The sequence below is a fragment of the Cervus canadensis genome, chromosome 30 (genome assembly GCF_019320065.1).
Source record: "Cervus canadensis isolate Bull #8, Minnesota chromosome 30, ASM1932006v1, whole genome shotgun sequence".
Classification (NCBI taxonomy): domain Eukaryota; kingdom Metazoa; phylum Chordata; class Mammalia; order Artiodactyla; family Cervidae; genus Cervus; species Cervus canadensis.
This window is the reverse complement of record NC_057415.1, coordinates 19514382-19535227: the sequence shown is the minus strand read 5'-3', so window position 1 is coordinate 19535227 and position 20846 is coordinate 19514382. Positions and strand designations below refer to the sequence as shown.

Genomic DNA, 20846 nt, shown 5'->3' with positions numbered 1-20846 from the left:
CCAATAAGCCCCTCAGCAGCCCTCAAAGGACCTGAGCGCAGTGACCTCAGAGCCATCAGTCACGATGTTGGATTCAGTCACCTGGAAACATAGCTGCCGGATCCCAAGGTCACAGATAAAAGAATTCTAATGCACTGGATGTAAGTTTTTCATATTATGAAAACAATTTTAATAAATTTTAGTCCTTATGAAACTATTAACAGTTACACAATATATTGACCACTGCACTGTGTGTTATGGACAGTCACATCAAGCCTCTGACAACACCAGGAGGACAGCATTACTCAAGCTGGACATATGTAGAAGCAGCAGAAACTACTGCAAATTGTCCTCACCCAGGCAGTTGAGCATGATAAACCTACTCTCTTTGATCACCAAACTGAAGCTAAAACTAATCCTTTTATATATGGTACATTACATAAAAAACTATAATAAAACTCATTTACACTGAATATTCTTAAATACCATAAAATTTTATAGTATTTTAAGGTGGAAGCTACAGAGTTAGAAGCTTGAAAAATCTAAAAATGACAAACTAAAGAATATGGGTCTAAACCAAGACACTTCTTAAAACATTCTGTTTAAAAATACTCCCCCATGTTCCCAGCACTGCTCTGGGAGTACTCCAAATGCTCAAAAGTACTTGAATGAATAAAATATTATATGTTGTTCCCTCAAATCTTTGATTATCTCAAGTAGATTATCCCATTTATATGTACTGGAAGAAATTTTTTTCACCCCTCAACTTCTACCTTCATTTACTTATTAATAAAATACAATAATACTGTGTCTTATCAGCATTTATTTATCTTAATCATCTATATTTTTGACTAGCTGAAACAGATTCATACAATCTCATGACTTAGAAATACTAACAAATATGGAAAATGCAAGGCAACTTAATCTCTGGCTTTTGGTAACACAGCACAAACAGAAAAAAATAAAAAACACTTCACTGCTCTAGACACCAATTTAAAAACATCATTTGTGGACACATACTTGAGTGGGCACTACTACAAACACAAACCTCCGAAGCATATGTCTACACTTAACATTTACACTGGGGTAGTTACTGCTAGTCAGCTGAAGTACTTTTTAAGTAACTTATAAACACAGAGCACACTGTTTTGAGTAGGAGACACAATTTTTCCTTCCCAGCTCATCTTTCATAAAGATCATTCAAGTACGACAAACCAATATTTTAATTGCTCAAACTATTTTTTCAACTTCCAAAACAACTTCTCCACATGTTGCAAAGATTTTTCTGAGAAAACATTTTTTTTTCTTGTAACAACAGTAGAAAAACAAAGAGGAATTGTTGGTAATGAAATTCAAACCACGTAACACTTTATAATGGAAAACAGGGTACTACTAAGGAAACATTAGACTAGTTTTAAAAATTTAATCTTTTTTACATACCAGCACAGAATACCCCAGGGACTTCACTTCTGACTATTATGGTCCGTACTTTCTTATCAGATTTTAAAGCATCCACAGCTTTTGAGAGCTAAACAGAAACAGGGAAGATAAGAAGGAAAAGAGGAAAAATCATTTTCAGGTTGGCGTTAACACTGTACCACAATCTTAGAAGCAAACAGTTTTTAATCTTTACACTCACCATTTTTATAAGATTTTTACTCAATGAATTTTTGGCATAGGCTCTGTTTATTCCAAGCACCACAATTCCTAGTTAAGGGGGAAACAAAAAAGCATTTGAGTTAGTGAGGTATTTAGGGTACAGTTCAGTTCAGTTCAGTCGCTCAGTTGTGTCCGACTCTTTGCGACCCCATGAACCGCAGCTCGCCAGGCCTCCCTGTCCATCACCAACTCCCGGAGTTCACCCAAACTCATGTCCATTGAGTCGGTGATGCCATCCCACCATCTAATCATCTGTCGTCCCCTTCTCCTGCCCTCAATCTTTCCCAGCGTCAGGGTCTTTTCAAATGAGTCAGCTCTTTGCACCAGGTTGCCAAAGTATTGGAGTTTCAGCTTCAGCATCAGTTTTTCCAATTCAGAGTACAGATTCCCATACATACACAGCCAGTTAACTTGGGACTTTGGAATCTACCACCTCTCTGAGGTTCGCTTCAAGAGCCTTATCCTAATTTTCATGTTTACCGTCCTTTTCAAGCATATTTTTGAAAAATGTAGTATACGTATTTATAAAATCAATCTGATACTTAACATTCACCACTTTTATTCAGCCTGTTAGAGAACTTGGTAAATAGCACGTCCCCTTCAATTCCTCTCTCTTTATGCACCACCAAGGTAATATGCCACATTTTACAATTTTACACATTTTAAATTTTACATAGCTTAATCAGACTAAAGAGTAGGAAGGCCACATTTACTGATACAAATTCTAAATTATGAAATACTATTTAAAATACAGTTTTATTATCTTCAGTATACATAGAAATACACAATAGCTAACAATTTCTTATCACAGGCAAGCATTATGGGATCAGCTTTTTTTTGCTTGTGTGTGTGTGTGTGTGTGTGTGTGTGTTTAATAGTCACTCAGTCATGTCCGACTCTATGCAACCCCGTGGACTGTGCAGCCCACCTGTCCATGGAATTCTCCAGGCAAGAATGGGTTGCCACTCCTTTCTCCAGGGGATCTTCCTGATGCAGGGATCAAACTCCGGGGTCTCCTGCATTGCAGGCGGGCTCTTTACCATCTGAGCCACCAGGAATTAATACTTCAACTACTCCATTTGCCATATTACATAGTTTTCAATATTTCACCCCAGGTTTCTCTCCTGACTCTGTCCCAGGTACTTAACCCGAAGTCACTTACATTTAGAATTTTCGAGTACAGGCTTTTTGTCCTAAAATTACAGGAATTCTAATAAATTCCGTTTTACATGGTACCCATCAAACAAGAAAACAAAATGTATGTTAAGTCTAATTACATTCACTGCATTTTCAAGTATTATTACTGGTAAAAGAACTTCTGTTTGACGTGGTGTCAATGAGAACTGAATCACAATTTACTCTGTCACCACCCTGTTCCACATCCCAATAGAGGATTATTTTAAGTCAAAAACAAATAAGTAAAGTGGAGCTCATTTGTAAGACTACCACTTTTGCTCAGTATCAAACTTATCTTGGTATATTACCCCTTTTTCAATTCAGGCTATTTCCTCAGCCTCTTATCATAGACAATAAGTTTGGTCTATTTATACCCTTATATCATCTGTTTTTTATTTGTCTTTATTTACTTTGTAGAATGGTTTCTAGTTTTATTTCTCTTAAATTCTAACTTATTTATATTTTAATGATCACAGCAGAAAAATTACATACTGAAATGTTATTCTGCCATAAATTACCTCTTTTGCTTTCATTATTATATTTAAGGATTTTTTTTTTAATTATGTGTGTCAGCTGCTTACATTATCTATACATTTCATTTCAGGTCAATAAGAGGACCTTAATAAATACATTATTGAGAATCATTGGAATCATTGAGAATATTATAATATTCATGTTATTCTCAATATTGCAAATCTTTGACAATATATGGGGAAATGCCATTATATATCAGATTTCACCCAATCGTAGGAACAAAAGTTAAATTGGTTTAATAATCATTTGTCATTTGTTTTCTGAACTGACTGTTCTTACTGTCTACCTATCTTATTAAAGTTGTCGTTTGCATTTCAAGTAATAAATTTTTGGATTACAGATATTAATTCATTATTTATATACCAGATCTCTTCCCTATCACTCACTTTTAAAAATCAACTTGTTTATGGCATTTTTTTGCACCAAGGTTTTAACTTTTTATATATTATTGCCTTTCCAACTTTTGACTTAGTATCTTCCTTAGAAAGAGTTTACAATGAAAACACATGTCCACACAAACGCTTACACCAGAATGATCGGAGCAGCATCATTCAAAATATTCAAAACGTGGAAACAACCCAAATATCCATCAGTTGAAATGAGTGGATAAACAAAATATAACAAATCCATGCAGTGTAATATTTAGCAAAAAAAAAAAAGAAGAAGCATCAATACATGTGCAACATGAATGAACCTTGAAAACATGCTGAGTGAAAGAAATCAGTGACAAGTGAGCACATACTGTATAATTCCATTTATAAGAAATGTTGAGAGTAGGCAAATCAGAAGGGACAAAAAAGGTAGATTAGTGATTGCCTAGGGCTGCGGGAGATGGAGAGATTGAGCAGTGACAGCTAAAAAGTGTCAGGTTTCTTTTTAGGGCAATGAAATGTTCAATACATGATAGTGTTGATAGATGCACATCTCTATACATGTACTAAAAGCCATTAAATTGTATATTTTAAACAGGAGAATTTTAAGGTATACGAATTGTATCACAATAAAGCTATTTTTAAAAAATAGCAGTATTCACTTAGACCTAGAAATAAAGTCAAATTAGAGGAAGAACAAGTGCAAAAAAGAAGATACACACGTGTGGTGGAGTGTGAAAGGGGACCAAACCCTTATCCTCCATGGCAAAAAGTCAGTAGACAGATAATACCTAAACATGAAAATTCCAGGAGTAGAAATATATGTATGTTATTTTAAATGAGACAATATGTGCCCAAAACAATCAGCCAAAGGGTTTTAAATAACTCTTTCTGAATAAAACAATCCTCTGACACTGTCTCCTTACATTGACTACTTTTATTTCTGCTGCTCTCAACTCCACAGGAGTCTTATTTTCTCTAATTTGCACAAACATTTTTGGCTGGAACCATTTATAAAACAGTCCATTATTTTCCTTCTGATTTTAAAAATCAAACAACTGTATTCTAAATAACTACAAAAATCACTCTATATTAGTTACATTTTCTAATCACATATTGAGAGTATGTGGAAAGTGCTATTTTTTTAGTGCTGTTTTACATAAATTTTTTCTGGCAAACTTATGAAATATTAAAAGACTTACATGGTTCTCTTCAATATTCTAAGTCAATAATCAATCTTGTTCAAAAATACTAACAGTTATGTTTTCTGCTCCAATGTTAATTTCTCATTTTCTTCTCCTGCTATTTCAATTTAGCCTGGACTTCAAGTCCAATATAATATTAGCAAAAATAATAAGTTTCTTTATTTTGTCAATACCTTTAATGAAAATGTTTCTAAGCATTTGCCGTTTAGTATAATGTTTGCTATGCATTTCTAAAAGCTTTTTTTTCAAATTGGGGAAATTTATTTCTATGTTCAAACTTACATTTTAAAAAGGTCACTCAGGGCACAGTGTAGAAAACAGATTAGAAGGAAGCAAGAATATACTAGACCAATATCCCTTATGAATACAGATGTAAAAATTTCAAAAAAATACTAGCAATTCAAATTTAGCAGTCGTGACCAAGAGGGATTTATCCCAGGAATTCAAGGGTAGTTCAGCACAACAATTGAGCAACTAACACTAACAGAGAATAAAAGAAAATATTTTAAAACTATATGATCACCTCAACTGACGCAAAAGAAACACTGGACAAAAATCCAACATACTTTCAATGATTTTTAAAAAATAATAACTTAAAAACCTCAACAAAGTAGTAACAGAAGGAAACTTCCTCAACCTAATAAACGACATTTATTTAAAAAAAACAACTTACAATTAACATCATATTTAATGTTAAAAGACTCAAAGTCTTCTCCCTAAGATAAAAAAAATTAGATAAGGATGTCATTTTCACCACTTTTGTTTAACAATGTAATGGAAATTCCTGCCAGGGTAACTAGGTAAGAAAAAGAAATAAAAGGAATCCAGATAGGAAAAAAAGTGAAAGTGAAAGTTGCTTGTGTCCAACTCTTTGCAACCCCATAGACTATACAGTCCATGGAACACTCTGGGCCAGAATACTGGAGTGGGTAGCATTTCCCTTCTCCAGGGGATCTTCCCAAGTGAACCCAGGTCTCCTGCATTGCAGGTGGATTCTTTATCAGCTGAGCCACAAGGGAAGCCCAAGAATACTGGAGGGGGTAGCCTATCCCTTCTAAGCAGATCTTCCTGACCCAGGAATCGAACCAGGGTCCCCTGCATTGCAGCCAGATTCTTTACCAACTGAGCTATGAGGGAAAAAAAGAAGTCTATTTCCATTCACAGATAACATGGTCTTACACACAGAAAATCCCAATGAATCCATCAAAAACTATTAGAGTTAATAAGTGAACTCAGTAAAGCTGCATAATATAATATCAATATACAAAAATGAGTTATATTTCTATACACTATCAGTGAACACTCCAAAAATGAAATTAAGAAAACAATTCAATTTGTAACAGCATCAAATATATATATATATATTATACATATACATATATATGTATATAAAATATATATACATACATATATACATATAAAATATACATATATATATATATACACACACACACACACACACAATTGCTTAGGAATAAACTTAACCAAGAAAGTTCACTGAAAACTACAAAACACACTGAAAGAGATCTAAGTAATAAAGAAAGACCTCAGTAATAAAAATGAATGATCAATTTGTTCTCAACAAGGATACCAAGACCATGCAATGGTGCAGGACTTTTCAACAAACAGGGGTGGACAACCAGATATTCACCCACAAAAGAAGGGAGCTGGGCCCTTTACTCACAGCACACACAAAATTATCTCAAAATGGATCTAAGACCTAAAACTGTAACTCTCTTAGAAGGAAACAAATGTATACATCTTCACAATCCTGGTTTAGGCAACACTGACTTAAACATGACAACAAAAGCACAGGCAACAAAAGAAAAAAACAGATAAACTAGACTTCATCAAAATTAACAAGGAAGTGAAAAAACCCACAGAATAGAAAATGTTTGCAAATGATACATCTGATATGGGGTTAATATTGAGATCATATAAAGAATAGGTACCACTCACAACAAAAAGACAATTCCACTGAAAAACAGGCAAAGAGTTGAATAATTATTTCTCCAAAGAAGACACAATAAATTAAATGAGACTCATTTGTATCATTTCTTTTTAGATTCCACATATAAGGGATGTCATATGATACTTCTCTCTCTCTCTGACTTACTTCACTCAGTATGACACTCTCTAGGTCCATCTTTGTTGCTGCAAAGGGCATTATTCCATTCTTTTTAATGGCTGAGTAATATTCCATTGTACACATGCACCACATCCTCTTTATCCATTCCTCTGTTGATGGACAATAAGGTTGCTTCCATGTCTTGGCTACCATAAGCAGTGTTACAATGAACACTGAGGGGCATGTTTCTTTTCAGACCATGTTTTTCTCTGGATATACGCCCAGGAGAGGGACTGCAGGGTCATATGATAGCTCCATTTTTAGTTTTTTCAGGAACATCCCTACTGTTCTCCATAGTGGCTGTTCCAATTTACATTCCTACCAACAGTACAAGAGGGCTCTCTTCTCTCCACACCCTCTCCAGCATCTGTTGTTTGTGCATTTTTTGATGACAGCCATTCTGACCAGTCTGAGGTAATGTCTCACTGTAGTTTTGACTTGCATTTCTCTAATAATTAGAGTTGCTGAACATCTCTTCATGTGCCTATTGGCCATCTGTATGTCCTCTTTGGGGAAATGTCGGTTCAGGTCTTCTGCCTGTTTTTTACTCACAGACTTAGAAAACAAACTTATGGTTGCTGGGGGGAAGGGAATAGTTGAGGACTTTGGGAGAGTCATGTACACACTGCTATATTTAAAAGAGAAAACCAACCAGGACCTGTTGTGTAACACATGGAATTCTGCTCAATGTCATGTGCCAGCTTGGATGGGAGTGGGGGTTTGGGAGAGAATGGAGACATGTATACCTATGGCCGAGTCCCTTTGCTGTTCACCTCAAACTACCACAACATTGTTAATTGGCTCTACACCAATACAAAATGTTTCTGGTGTTAAAAAATTAACTTTTTTTTTTTTTCAAAATTAAATGAGACCAAGAATTTGTTACTAAAGAAATGCAAATCAAAAACCACAAAAATTACTTTATGCCCAGTAAGATGGCTTTAATTTTTTTAAAAAAGAAACAAGCATTGACAAGGATGTGGAGAAATAAGAACTCTCATATACACTCTCATACAGTCTCATACAGTGGCTTCTCCAAACACTAAACATAAAATTACCACATGATCCAATGATTCTACTCCTAGGTATCTAACCAAGAGAATGAAAACATACAATCAAATAATAACTATTCACAAGTATTCAACAGCATTACTCATTGTATCTAAAAACAAAAAAAAAAAAAAAGGCATATCCATTCAATGAAATATTATTCAGCCATAAAAACAAATGAAATGCTGATACATGCTGTAAAACAGATGAACTCTGAAAACATTAGGCTGAAAGAACTCAGACATAAATCACATATGGTATGATTCTATTTCTATAAAGTACCTAGTATAGACAAACTCCATAAAGACAGAAAGGAGATAGTGGGTTTTGGAAACCTTGGGGAGAATGGGATGAGGAGGATGTGACTAAAAAGCATGGTTTTGTTTTGAAAGCAATTTGAAAGGAATTAAGACAGTGGTGATGGTTGTAAACATGGAATAATCTAAAAACTACTGAATGTACACCTTGAAAAGTTAAAATGGTAAATTTTCTATTATGTGAATTTCATCTACATAGACAAAAAAAAAAATGTATAGTAGGGGATACTAAACAAGATGCTACTGCAGAGATCCAAGTAAGAGATCCCATAGGCTGTGGAGCAGAGATGGAAAGTAGACTGCTTCTAAAGATATACTGAAAGTAGTACCAACATAAATATTATCAATAACACTACAAACTCTGTTTATATTAAATCTCTAGATAAAGCACCAGGTCAGTCTCTAGGTAAAGCACTGGATAAGAGAACAAGATGCAACTATCAAAAGTTCTGATGATATAAACTAAGGTTACAAATGACAGAAATTGTACATTTAGAAGATTAAAGATGTAGAACAGCAAACAGTTTCTAACCTTATACCAAAAAAAGTTCAGATACTGCCTATATAATTATGTAGGTAACACAAATCAGAACTGAATAAAATTATCATTCACAACAAGGACTCAAAATATAAACTCTTTACTTTTGATAAAAGGGTTTGAAAGTGAAGAGGTAGCACCCTTCCATGGTGCTTTTTTGTTTTTTAACTTTACCAATGAGGACATATTGCCAATTTAGAATTTTGTAAACCTCAATAATTTAACTATTTTTAATAACAAATCACATGTAATATTCAAAGTATTGAAAACTAGTGAACAGAATACTTTTGATAAACCATATATAATTCAGGCTCCTTAAAAGACTATAAAAGTAGTGAGAACTTACACTAAAAACATAATGAACTAACCCAGAAATCTTTCACGTGAATACAAAGAGAATATGCAGCAATTTTATAATATCCAAATTTTAGAAACATTAGAAAATCATTAACAGATGATGATTATAAACCTAGAAAATCCAAATCAAATAAAAAACTATTGCAAACAAAAGCATATTTATTTGAAACACATGACATTAATATATCCAGAAACAACAGCCTTCTTATAAAGAGAAATAGAGAAACAAAGGGAGAAAGGAAACCACTTAGAAGATACAGTGAAACAAATTATTTCATTTTTATGAACCAGACAGGAGGCAGGATGACCTGGGATACACGTAACATAAATGTGCAAACCCTGTGGGTAGGCACTTTTTAAACTGTCCTTAAAAAAAAAAAAGTATTAACAAATGGAAACATCATGTTTTTATGTTGAAAAAAACATCATATAAATATTCTAATTTTAAAACCAACACAATGCCAATAAAAATACTAATAAGCCTTTTTCTGAAATTATACATGAACATTCCAAAACTCTTGCAGAAAAATAACCATGCAGGAAAAGGAATGAAACGAAGGAAAAAAAAAAGAGTAAAGATGAAGAAGTGAGGACCCGGCCCTACAGAAACACAACACAGCTTTAATCATAAAATAATGGAGAACATCTACGGAGATCATAGAACAGAAAAACAGTGTGGAAATTCAGCTTGTGATAAAAATGCCCTTCAAAACGGTGGAGCAAAGATGATTAAGCAGTGTTGGGACTTGGAATATACCGACTTGGAAAAAGATAAAGCATCTGTATCTCATTGCCATGATAATTCCTTTATTTTTATCTTGGTGGTTTCAAAAAATGGTGATTTTCTATCATTCCTACCACTCTTCTATAAAAATATGTTCTTCCCTACCCCACTATTTTGAGTAATCACTATGGCTTCATGGATTCTTTAATCAAGGTGCTATATAATCCATTAACACTGTTCCATTAATCCATTAATGTTCAAATTACCCTAGATAGGCTCAGTGAGAGCCCTGTAAGGCTGTCCCCTGCCACAATCCTTTTACTATTTGAGCATTTCCTTGCTTTCTGGCCCACAAAGATATTCCAGACTCACCTTTCATGTTCCCTGCTCCAGACCTGAAATCAGACATTTCTCCAAAAAGTCCTGGCTTCTTTCAGTGGGAGAATAGTCTTCAGAAACCAAAATGTGGACATCAGATATGTTTATTGCTACCATGGTATCATTCCATTTAGACAACTTTAGTGGTCAGAAAAGGAAATAAATGTAAATATGTATACATACAACATACTTATGATTTTTTTAAGTTTGTCCTGGTAACTCTAATTCAAATCCAATGCAACAAGTTTCTTCCTCCCTTTCCCCCATCCCATATTTGTACCGTCTCTCTCCTCTTCTCTTTTCATCATAATGAAGTCTAATTCCCAAGACCAACAGGTTTTCATTTGCTCTATTCTACAATAAAAGGAAAACAAATTCAGAACTATTAAGCCCAACTACTGCTAACAACAGACTATAAAATAAATTTCAATGTTCTTTTTGACTTATAACTAAATGATAACAACTTATTCCAAACAATAATGCAATAACATGTGTGGTGACTGTAGCTTACAGAAAAGTGTAAAGAATGACAGCAATGGTATGGAGGAAAGAAATGGGAATACGCATTTACACCTTTACCACTATGAAGTCAGCTAGTGTTGCAGTAGATGTACACTAGTTGTAAATATGTACTGCAAATAACATGGCAACCAATAAAATCTCTAAAAAAGGGTAACTGATAAGCTAAAACAGGGAAGAAAATTGGCAGCAAAAGAGTGGAAGTCAGAAAATGAAAGAAAAAAACAAGGGCAATGAATAGAAAACAGTTACAAATACATAATAATCCAACTAGTTCAATAATCAATTTAAGGATGAATGGTCTAAAATACACTAATTAAAAGACAGATGCTGTCAGAGTGGATTAAAACAAGACCAACCGTATGACATATACAAGAAATCCACTTTAAATATAAAGACACACACTGGAAAAGAAAAAAGAAAAAAAGACACACACTGATTTAAAAAATCAAAAGATGAAGAAAGATAATCAATGCTAACACTAAAAAGGACCTCCCAGGTGGCTCAGTGGTAAAGAAATCGCCTGCCAATGTAGGAGTCTTGCGTTCAATCCCTGGGTCCTGAAGATCAGTAGAAGAAAATGGCAACCCAATTAAGTATTTTTACCTGGAAAAATCCCACAGACAGAGGAGCCTGGCGGGCTACAGTCCATGGGGTCACAAAAGCCAGACACAACTTAGCGACGAAACAACAACAACACTAATAAAACCTGGAGTGGAAACATTAATTTCAGAAAAAGCAGATCTCAGAACAAAGAATAGTCTGAGCGAGAAAAGGGGGTGATGTTGGAGGGGTCATTTCTCCAACATAATAACCCATGTGTATTCAGCAAACAAGAGAGCTTAAATCTGCATGATTTAAAAACTGACAGAATTATAACGAGAAATAAACAAATCCATCATTACAGTTGCAAATTTCAACTTGCCTTTATCACTAATAGATCCAGCAGGCAGAAAATCAATTAACAGTATAGCTGAACTGAATACCAACAAAAAAATCAACTAAATCTAATTGAATACCATATCTAACTGAATATAGAACACTGCACCCAACAACAGCAGACTACTCATTCTTCCCAAGGTGATATGGATATTCACCGTGACAGACCATATTTTGGGCCAAAAACACACGGCAACAAATTTAAAATAGAAATCATACTGAAGTACGCTCCTAAATAACAATAGAAATAAACCCCAGGAATCAGTAAAAGAAAGACTGCTGGAAAACTTCAAAATACTTAGAGACTAAATAAGGTACTTCTAAGTGAAATATAGGTAAAAGAAGAAATCTAGAGAGAAATTTAAAATATTTCTAACTAAATGAAACTGAAAATACAACTTACCAATATATGTGTGCCCCGTGCGCCCCGCCACCCCCCCCCGCCCATCGTCCTCTGCCACTTAGGAAGCATCACTTCGAACAAAGCTAGTGGAGGTGATGGAATTCCAGTTGAGCTATTTCAAATCCTGAAAGATGATGCTGTGAAAGTGCTGCACTCAATATGTCAGCAAATTTGGAAAATTCAGCAGTGGCCACAGGACTGGAAAGGGTCAGTTTTCATTCCAATCCCAAAGAAAGGCAATGCCAAAGAATGCTCAAACTATCCCACAATTGCACTTATCTTACACGCTAGTAAAGTAACGCTCAAAATTCTCTAAGCCAGGATTTAGCAATACCTGAACCGTGAATTTCCAGATGTTCAAGCTGGTTTTAGAAAAGGCAGAGGAACCAGAGATCAAATTGCCAACATCCACTGGATCACTGAAAAAGCAAGAGAGTTTCCAAAAAATACCTATTTCTAATTTATTGACTATGCCAAAGCCTTTGACTATGTGGATCACAATAAACTGTGGAAAATTCTTCAAGAGATGGGAATACCAGACTACCTGACCTGCCTCTTGAGAAACCTGTATGCAGGTCAGGAAGCAACAGTTAGAACTGGACACAGAACAACAGACTGGTTCCAAATCGGGAAAGGAGTACATCAAGGCTGTATATTGTCACCCTGCTTATTTAACTTATATGCAGAGTACAGCATGAGAAACGCTGGGCTGGAAGAAGCACAAGATGGAATCAAGATTGCCGGGAGTAATATCAATAACCTCAGATATGCAGATGACACCACCCTTATAGCAGAAAGTGAAGAGGAACTAAAAAGCCTCCTGATGAAAGTGAAAAGAGGAGAGTGAAAAAGTTGGCTTAAAACCCAACATTCAGAAAACTAAAATAATGGCATCCAGTTCCATCACTTCATGGCAAATAAATGGAGAAACAGTGGAAACAGTGGCTGACTTTATTTTTGGGGGCTCCAAAATCAATGTAGATGGTGACTGCAGCCATGAAATTAAAAGGCGCTTACTCCTTGGAAGGAAAGTTATGACCAACCTAGACAGCATATTAAAAAGCAGAGACATTACCTTGTCAACAAAAGTCTGTCTAGTCAAGGCTGTGGTTTTTCCAGTAGTCATGTATGGATGTGAGAGTTGGACCATAAAGAAAGCTGAGCACCAAAGAATTGATGCTTTTGAACTGTGGTGTTGGAGAAGACTCTTGAGAATCTCTTGGACTGCAAGGAGATCCAACCAGTCTGTCCTAAAGGAGATCAGTCCTGGGTGTTCATTGGAAGGACTGATGTTGAAGCTGAAACTCCAATACTTTAGCCACCTGATGCGGAGAGCTGACTCATCTGAAAAGACCCTGATGATGGGAAAGATTGAAGGCAGGAGGAGAAGGGGACGACAGACGATGAGATGACATCACCGACTCAATGGACATGGGTTTAGGTGAACTCTGGAAGTTGGTGATGGACAGGGAGGCCTGTGTTCATGGGGTCATAAAGAGTCGGACGCGACTGATCGACTGAACTGAAAATATCTGTGACACAGCAAAAGCAGTGCTTAGACGAAAACTGATAACACTGATGCACTTATTAAGAAATGTCTACAACTGGAAATCTACACTTCCACCTTAAGAAACTAGAAAAGAAACAGAAATTAAATCTAAAGTAAGCGGGGGAAAAAATTAAAAATCAGAAGAAATCAATGCCATAAAAACAGAAAATCAGTAGAAAAGAAATCAGTCAAATCAAAACTTAGTTCTTTTAAAAGATCAATAAATTGATAAACCTCTAGCCAGGCTCTCCATGGGAGAGAGAGAGAAAGAAAACAAACTATTAATATCAGAAATCTTTTGAAAGAAAATACAAACTACTAACATGAGAAATTCATCACTACTGAATCTCACTGATACAAGCATAATAAAAAAACATTATGAACAACTATATGCCAACAAATTTGCTAACTTATATGAAATAAACCCACTTCCTTGAAAGGCACAATCTACCAGGACAAGAAAGAGATAAGTCAAATAGGCCTACATCTATTAAACAAATATAATTAACAATTAACAAGCTTCTAAAACAGAAAACATCAGGGGCAGATAGTTTTTGTAATTCTACCAAAACCTGTAATTCTACCAAAACATTCAAAGAAAAAAATTATACAATTTCTCCACAATCTCTTCCAGAAAATCGAAGCAGAAAGGGCACTTCCTTGCTCATTCTATGAAGCAAGCATTTCCCTTATACCAAAACCAGAAAAAATATACCAAGAATGGAAAACTAAAGACCACTATCTTTCATGAACATAAATGCAAAAATCCTCAATAAACTGTTACCAAATTAAATGCAGCAATGTATAAAAATAATTACACCCCAAAATCAAGTGGGATTTATTCCAGGTGTGCAAGACAGTTCAATACTTGAAAAACAATTAACATAATCAATCATATTAATAGGCTTAACAAGAAAAGTCATACAATCATGTCAATAGATGCAGAAAAAGAATTGGACAAAATTCAACCAGATAGAGGGCTTCCCTCATATTTCAGTTGGTAAAGAATCCGCCTGCAATGCAGGAGACCCTGGTTCGATTCCTGGGTCAGGAAGATCCGCTGGGGAAGGGATAGGCTACCCACTCCCATATGCTTGGGCTTCCCTTGTGGCTCAGCTGGTAAAGAATCTGCCTACAATGAGGGAGACAAGGATTCGATCCCTGGGTTGGGAAGATCCCCTGGAGAAGGGAAAGGCTACCCACTCCAGTAAAAAAATTCCATGGACTGTATAGTCCATGAGGTCGCAAAGAGTCAGACATGACTGAGCAACTTTCTCTTACTTTCACCCAGATAAAAACACTTATAAGTATGAATAGACAGAGGTTCCTTCAACCTGATAAAGGACATCTACCAAAAACCCACAGCTAATATCATACTTAATGGTGAAAGGATCAATGCTTTCACCACATATCGGGAAAAAGACTCAGATGTCTATTCTTGATACTTTTACTCTACACTGTAATGGAGGCTCAAGGAAGGAGATTACACAAGAGAAAGAAATAACAGGCATTCAGATTGGAAAAGAATAAGTAAAATTTCTTCTATGTGCAGATGACATGGATCTTGTGTATATATATATATATATAAATATTAAGAAACCCACTAAAAAACTATGAGAATAAATAAGCAAGTTCAGCAGAGTTGCATGACACAAGATCAACATACAAAAACAACTGTATTACTGTAGGACAGCAATGAGCAATCTGAAAACTAAGAAAAACAATTCCATTTACAGTAGCATTCAAAAAGAATGAAATAGTTAGAAATAAATTTAATAAAAATTGTGCAAGACTTATACACTGAAAAATACAAAACACTGCTCAGTGAAAAGATATTCCATGTTCATGGAATGCTAAATTTAACACTGTTAAAAATGCAATATTCCCCAAATCGACCTACCTATTCAATGCAATGCCTATCAAAATCTCAGTTGACGTGACTTTCTTGAAAAAACTGAGAATTCTCTAGAGATTCTTTGATACTGAACAACAGAAATAAATAAATAAATAAATTCTTGGTCAGTTGTTGGTTCAGTGGCTAAGTCATGTCCAGCTCTTGCAAGTCCATGAACTGTAGCCTACCAGACTCCTCTGTCCATGAAAATTGTACTACGCCATAATTAAAAACTTAGGTTCTTCAAAATTAACAAGGATGGAAAGACAACCCATACAACAGGAGAAAATATATTCAAGTTATATATCTGAATAGGGACTTGTATCCAGAATATATAAAGAACACTTACAATTCAACAACAAAAGAACAACCCCACTAAAAAGGATTTGAGAAGACATTTCTCTAAAGGAGATATACACATGGACAATAAGCACGTGAAAAGATCCTCATAGTCAACATCTTTAACCATTAAAGTGAAAGTAAAGTTGCTCAGTCGTGTCCAACTCTTTGCGACCGCATGGACTGTAGCCTACCAGGCTCCTCTGTCCATGGGATTTTCCAGGCAAGGGTACTGGAGTGGGTTGCCATTTCCTTCTCCAGCTTAAGTCCAAATCAAAGCCACACTGAGCTATCACTTCACAACACACACAGTGGCTATAATCAAAAGTCCAAATATTGGTCATATGAAGAAATTAAAACCCTTACACTTTGCTGGTGGGAATGGAAAATGCTGCAGGCACTTTGGAAAACTGGCAGTTCCTCAAAATGTTAATCACAATATTACAATTGTCATAGGATCCAGCAATTACACTCCCAAGTGGAAATAAAAAAGGGTATCCATAAAAATGTATACAGAAATGTTCTAAGCAGTACCGTTCACAAGATTCAGAAAGTGGAAATGATCCAAATGCACATCAATAATTAACAGACAAAAAAATCCAAACAATGGAACACTATCCAGTCATAAAAAGAAATGAGGCACTGGTACATGTCACAACATAAGAAAATAAGAGCATATTGCCAAGTGAAAAAGCCGTAAATAACCGCATATGATTTCTTTACGTGAAACGTCCAAAGCAGAAAAATCTATTGGTTGGAGGGAGTTTCAACAGGGAGTTCAACAAGTTTCAACATACATATACCTATGGCTGATTCATGTTGATACATGGCAGAAACCAACACAATATTGTAAAGCAATCATCCTCCAATTAAAAATAAATAATTTTTTTTAAATAAAGTATGTTGTTGAAAAAAAATCTTTTGAGACAGAAAGTAGATGACAAATGGGTCTTAGTTTGGAGGGAGAGGGAGCACTCAAAATGGGGAGTCACTGTTAAAGAAAACATGGTTTCTTTCTAGAGTGATAAAAATGTTCTAAAACTAGATCGTGGTGATGGTTGCATAACTCTATAAATATACTAAAAACAATGGTACATTTTTAATTTTATAATGTGAATTATCTCAATAAAAATTTTAAAATATACATGTCTCTCTAAATCGAGAACTTTACTGAGATAGAATTCACACACCATAAAATACATGAAAATACATTTTTTGAAACATGAGAAAAACATGAAAAGAATCAATCTGTTAAAGCAGTAGGAAGGCAAGCTAGCTGAACTCTGCAACAATCCACTTGAGAGGTGATACAGGCTTGGACAAAAATAGTGCTGGTAAAGAACATGGAGAAAAGTGGAAGGACTACAAAGACACTCCAGAAGATGTGAATGAATGAGGAAGGAGCAAGTATTGAGAATAACTTGCATTATGCATTTGCTTATTTGTTCTCTTTCTGCCAGAAGTTGGGACAAAGTTCAGAAAAACTATTTTTAAAATGGGTCACAATTACAAGCATAAGTCTGTTGGACTGGGAGAAGGTTGGTAGGGACAGGAGACAGATCATTCCAGAAGGTGTGTGCAGAAGCACTGACACATAAGAGCAGGAAAAGGTAAGGCTTAGGTGCAGCAGAAAGGAGATGAATGATCTGTTAATATCTGTAGGTGTGAGAGCTTGCAGACATTAGAGACCACTGCTGCTGCTAAGTCACTTCAGTCGTGTCCGACTCTGCGCGACCCCACAGACGGCAGCCCACCAGGCTCCCCCTTCCCTGGGATTCTCCAGGCAAGAATACTGGAGTGGGCTGCCATTTCCTTCTCCGATGCATGAAAGTGAAAAGTGGAAGTGAAGTCGCTCAGTCGTGTCCCACTCTTCGTGACCCCAAGGACTGCAGCCTACCAGGCTCCTCTGCCCATGGGATTTTCCAGGCAAGAGTACTGGAGTGGGTTGCCATTGCCTTCTCCGTTAGAGACCACTAGAGGTTTCTAAATGAACAGAGATGCAATTCTTGCTTGGCCTTGAAAAAATAACTCCAGCACCAAGGCAAAGAATGAACTGGGAAGGAGAATGACTAGAGACCTATAAAAGAGGCCACTGCAGGAAACCAGGAAGAGACCTTTGTAAACCATAACCAGTACCACTGCCCTAAACGCTCAGTAGGCTGGACAACAATGCAAGAAACAACGACTCAAGAAAGCTGGTGTCTAACTGAGCTTCTGCAATAAATTACAAACATGGAACTCAGAAAACCTATGAGAGCTGATACATTCTGCACTTACCTACCTCCAGTAGCCTAACAAGGCCGACAGGGCAGAGAGCAGTTTGGGGCTCCTCTGACCCCTAGCAGAGTCATCATACTGCCTGCAGACCACTGAGAGGACAAAATTTTGGACTCGCCTCTAATGAGACGCAAAGACACCACGGAGATTCCTTCACTTCCATCAGCCTTACCAGGATGTTTTTCTTTGCACTGCTTATTGCTGGTTTGACAGTAAAGCAAAGCATATATAATGTTAGACAAAACTAAGTTGTCACCTGGTCAATCCTGAAAGGAAGCGGATCAATTTTCTTTAAAAACTGTATTTACTAATAGCTGATTTTTACATTTCAAGTGACTGAAAACATTCTGAATTTATACTCTGATTTCTTTCCCTTCATCCAGTTGAAACCTAACTGAAGGACTTCTTAGAAATTTTATGAAAATTAATTTTCAGTGTGCATTATTTAGGTTAAAAAAATACAGAATATGGTGCATATTACTAGCTGTACCTGCAATGCTTTTGTATCTAATGTACTGTTGGTACACGTGATGGAACTGAAATCCTGACAAGACTACGCTTACCCAAAAGATGGGAGGATTCACGGCTCTAGGCACTCCAGTGCTAATCTACTTTCCAATTGAATTTCTCAGTATTCTGCCTGTCATGCCATACTACAACCACACTTGCCCTATGTCCTTTCCCCAGAACACCATACATGCCTTTAACCATGCTCTTCTGTCAGGAATAATAAATAAATGAAATAACTCATCAAATACTTCAGAGCACCCTCGAGAGCTAGATTGATACTTGGGCAATTAATATCACACTCCCATCTAGTCTCCACAGCAGCCATACAAAGTCTGTATTACTTTTTCTATATTACACATAAGAAAGTTGAAGCACAGAGAAGTTTGCCTCAGTAATGTCAAATTCCATTGCAAGGAATGCCTTGGACAGCATATACATCTGGCAAAATCCTAACTTGACCCTCAGAACCTCCCCTCTGGAATCTTCCAATCTCACCGAATATAGCTGATCATATGCCTATTTCGGGTATTACAACCTTTTGCTGTCATCAAGACTTTAAAGTTAGCATAATTTTTTTAATCACCAGTATCTTTCTCGATATACTAGGAGCTTCAAGGTATCAATCATGACTTAACTGGTTTTGCACTTCTGCTTAACAGATTATAGGTGCTCAATAACTGCATGTCAAAATTCAGAGACTACCCTTCTGGCACACTGCTATTTCCACCTTTCATGATCCATTTAGCTTCTCCCAACAAGGCAAGTGAAAGGAGCTGGGCTTTAACAGCATTCCTAGGACTGGCACACACCCTGGATCATAACCCTTCCTCCCACTGTACTATTTTGCTAAAGCATCTGTCTCCTCCCACTAAAGGAGCTCAAGGGCAACATCAATACCATCCCCAAGTGTGTCTCCTCCAGGGTTAGCAAAGGAACTGGAAAACCAAGAAAATACTCAAAATTGTCTAACTGTGAAGTGAAATAGTCCACAAAACTATCCTCCTAAGATAAAATGAACAAAGGAAAAATTTTTTTTCCAGATGAACAGCTTTAAATTGACGAATACTCTAATAAAGCGCACTTTGACTGCAGCTTCTAAAACTCTCCCCTACATAGCTGAGTTAACCGAAAGCAGTTGCAGAGCAAGAACGAAATCTGGAAGCAAATATCATTCACCCGGTTTATTAACCTTGGCTCATCTAGAGATGAAAGCGTAAGCTGCATTTCTGTCTTTGGCGCCAAGGGCCTCTTTTGCAGGTAAGCTGCTCCGTAGTACATCTTTAGGCATGTGCTTAGTTGCTTAGTCGTGTCCGATTCTTTTCCACCCCAGGGACTGTAGCCCGCCAGGCTCCCCTGTCCATGGAATTCTCCAGGCAAGAACACTGGAGTGGGTTGCCATGCCCTCCTTCAGGGGATCTTCCCAACCCAGGGATCGAACCCAGAGATCGAACCAGGTCTCCCGCATTGCAGGCAGATTCTTTACCAGCTAAGCCACCAAGGAAACCCTCTTTAGGCCGGGAAAGCACTAAAAGCTGCAAAGCGTGAGTGGGGGAAGGGAGGACACCCCTCCTCGAGCCTCTCCGTAGACACTGACGTCAGCCCGAACACGCGACCTTGAGACCCTTTCCTAAGGCCCACGGTCACCCGGGTCACACCCCTCACCTCGGTTCTCCTCCTCCAGGTACCGCACACGCAGCTCGTCCTCAGTCTTAACCTCTGCGCTGTAGCCCCTCTGCCAGGCCGCTCCCCCGGCCGCGGGCGTCCAGCCCCGGGCCCATATCGTTGAGTCGACCCGCGACCACGTCCAGGAACCGGACAGCCTCCACCTGGGGCCTACCCGCGCACAGCAAGCGGCCACCAAGCGGGCACGGCCGGCCTGCAAGGTGCCCAAGGCCCCAGGTGCCGCGGCAGCCGCCACCGCCATGTTGTCTGTTTACGGCGTGGGCCCGCAGCTGCTGCCCCGCCCCCGTCGCGCGCTCGCCAGCCCCACGCACGCCGCA

At 37.1% G+C, this 20846-nt stretch overlaps 1 protein-coding gene across 4 annotated transcripts in view; it reads right to left on the bottom strand.

The window, feature by feature from the left end:
* The window catches only part of AUH (AU RNA binding methylglutaconyl-CoA hydratase), a 192935-nt gene extending 172108 nt beyond the window's left edge, over positions 1 to 20827 (bottom strand). For 2 of the 4 annotated variants that reach the window (XM_043452995.1, XM_043452997.1), the window contains exons 1-3: positions 20509 to 20825; positions 1619 to 1686; positions 1420 to 1507 (exon numbers count right to left, since the gene is read on the bottom strand). In XM_043452995.1, coding sequence (XP_043308930.1) covers positions 1420 to 1507; positions 1619 to 1686; positions 20509 to 20770 — 418 coding nt within the window. In that variant the 5' untranslated portion in view covers positions 20771 to 20825. Of the gene's footprint in view, positions 1 to 1419; positions 1508 to 1618; positions 1687 to 20508 lie in introns of all 4 variants that reach the window. The other 2 variants (XM_043452996.1, XM_043452998.1) reach the window with 2 other exon arrangements.
* Between the last annotated feature and the right edge of the window lie 19 nt (positions 20828 to 20846).